This window comes from Aplysia californica, unplaced genomic scaffold (assembly GCF_000002075.1).
Source record: "Aplysia californica isolate F4 #8 unplaced genomic scaffold, AplCal3.0 scaffold00229, whole genome shotgun sequence".
Lineage (NCBI taxonomy): Eukaryota > Metazoa > Mollusca > Gastropoda > Aplysiida > Aplysiidae > Aplysia > Aplysia californica.
In genome coordinates this window covers 876,576-879,256 of record NW_004797499.1, presented here as the reverse complement: position 1 = coordinate 879,256, position 2,681 = coordinate 876,576, and the positions used below count along the sequence as shown (strand labels likewise).

General features: G+C 38.7%; 1 protein-coding gene across 1 annotated transcript in view; it reads right to left on the bottom strand.

Moving 5' to 3' along the window:
• LOC101852325 (patched domain-containing protein 3) overlaps window positions 1–2,681 on the bottom strand; it is a gene marked incomplete at its 5' end in the record, with an annotated part of 21,370 nt that overhangs the window by 12,868 nt on the left and 5,821 nt on the right. Inside the window, 2 exon segments of the mRNA XM_013083402.2 lie at window positions 266–397; window positions 2,013–2,159. Coding sequence (XP_012938856.1) covers window positions 266–397; window positions 2,013–2,159 — 279 coding nt within the window.

The following is a 2,681-nucleotide window of genomic DNA, read 5'->3' as shown; positions in this document are numbered from 1 at the left end:
CCCCCCCCCCCCCCCCCCCCCCCCCCCCCCCACTAAAAAATGTTTTAAAAATCAAGAAAAAAAATTAAAGACCAATAAAATAAAATGCTAAATAAATGAAGTAAAACGAATTTAAAAGAAACAACAGAAATTTAAGAAATTTAATAAAAGACAAATGCTACGCTAACCAGAGTACCTCAATACCTTGACCATGCCACAAATTTAATTTCCCAACTTTGATGATTTTTATTGTTTGCTGGGTTTTTTCTGTTTTTTCCAGACTTACGTGATGTGATGCTTATGCCGACGCCAGCTTTTCTGAAGACCATTCCTATCCTCTGAGGCACAGAGAGAGTTGTCTGCGCCGCCGTCTCGCTCCAGCTGTTCATCAGCAGGAACATGTCATCAACGCCGATTCCTGGATGGATAGTACCAAAACAGAAACATGTCATCGCCTCCGATTCTTGGACGGTATCAAAAGAGAAACATGTCATCCACCACGATTTCTAAACAATATCATAAGAGAAGCATGTCATCGACTTCGATTCTTGAACGATTCTAAAACAGAAAGTCATGTTATTGACCCAGATTCCGGGAAGATTTCAAAACAGAAAGTCATGTCATCGATTCCGATTCTTGGACGGTACCAAAACAGAAACATGTCATCCACCTCGGTTCCTAGATGGTACTAAAACAGAAATATTTCACCCACCCCGATTTCTGGACGGTTTCAAAACAGAAATATTTCATTCATCCCGATTCCTGTACGATATCAAAGCAGAAAATGTTCGTCCAGTCCGATTCTTGGACGGTATTAAAACAGAAACATGTCATTGACCCCGATTCTTGGACGGTATCAATAGAGAAATGTGTCATCGAATCCGATTCTTGGACGATTTCAAAACAGAAACATATTATCATTGACCCCGATTCTTGAACGCTACCAAAACAGAAACATTTTATTGATTCCGATTCCTGTATGATTTCAAAACAGAAACATGTAATCAAATCTGATTCCTGGACGTTTTCAAAACAGAAACGACGTTAACTCTTAGTAAATAGAAGGCCATTCCTCCTCTACGTGCAGCCAATTCTGCCATCCACCTTTTTAGCATCACAAACGTCCCTATGATTGTTCTCCTGGGTTTATTCTGTGAAAATATGAACTCTGTAGCTTTATAGATCAGAAAATTGCGCCTGCACTAAAATAACACTTTGTGGTAGGGGGTCGGGACACCTTTAAGTGTAAAACTTTGCCCGGGGCGCTGAACTAAGGTACATCTGACTACCTGAATAACGTACAAGACCCCCAAAGTCATATAAAATGGCCTTAAATGATTGCTAAGTCTGTGCATAATGGATTTTGAAAAAAGCATGCTGGTCTTCCCTTAACCTATTAGCATAAAGTAAACTCCAGACTGAGCAGAAATGAATTATCCCTGCAGTAAAGATACAGTTTCGTTATAATTATACAAAAGATGGATTTGTTGAGGTTGGTAGGTTTTTTCTTTATGACGGTAAACAACTTAACCGACTGATGCTGCAGGCAAGCTGAACTGGCGCGCTGTATATTAAAGGTTAATGCCGTTTCGAATTTGCACTTTTTCTTTGCCTGAGGCGTGATCTTGAAAATTTATTTGTGGTAGATACAATACAAGTTTCTAACAATATTTTTAGATTAAAATTGTTGAGAGAATCTGAACAGCCATTCAATAGGACAGATTCAGCGAACTTGGAAACAAGAAGGAGATATAATAATATAGTGGTTTCAGAAGGAAATACCGGAGTCTGGCAGAATCACTTCCTACATTTTTTTGATGATGTTAATGTTGATGATAATCACGATTACGACAACATCATCTATGATAATGGTGATGTTGATGTTGTTGTTGTTGTTGATGATGATGATGATGATGATGATGATGATGATGATGATGATGATGATGATGACGACGACGACAACGACGACAACGTAGAGACGGGACTGGTACTGCTGATAAACAGTACGGACCTAACTTTCCAGTAACACTTACCGAGCGTCAGGAAAGGCATGACTCCAACGATATTCACATAACGGACACCAATTAGTGTGACCAGGCCAAGGGCTCCCAGTGTACCCAGTAAAGAAGCAACGACACCCCCGTTGGCAAGAAGAGCTCGGGTGGACAAACAGTCCCCACCTAGAGGCAAGAGATAATGTATGGATTATTGTCGCTGGTTTTTAAATTGGACAAAGATTCAGCCTTACAGATCCAACAGTCTCGTTTTTGTATCTAGAAAATTCACGAGAGTATAGTTTAATTTGAACGTTACATTATCCTAACTGCTTAGAACAAAAGCAGAGCTTTCATGTAAAACTGGCTGGTAAATTTCAATTTTAAAAAATACTATAATGTAAAAACATAGGTATATACTCATTATTTTCAGTAACTATAAAATGTTCTGTGCTACAGTCATTATTCTCAGTAACTACATAATGTTCTGTTAAGTTCATGGTTATTGGTTTGAACAATCAGTCAAATCCTAGTGAGTTTCAGTAGAAAAACAGTATAGCACAAGCTACAATGGGAATACTGTATAACTGATAAAAACCAAGGACGACAAAGAGAGAAAGCCAAAGGGTATTATTAGACCTATAGACCTACAAAAGTAGAAACTACGAGAAGTAATTCCACCCAAATATCTATGAGAGAAAGAGGGGG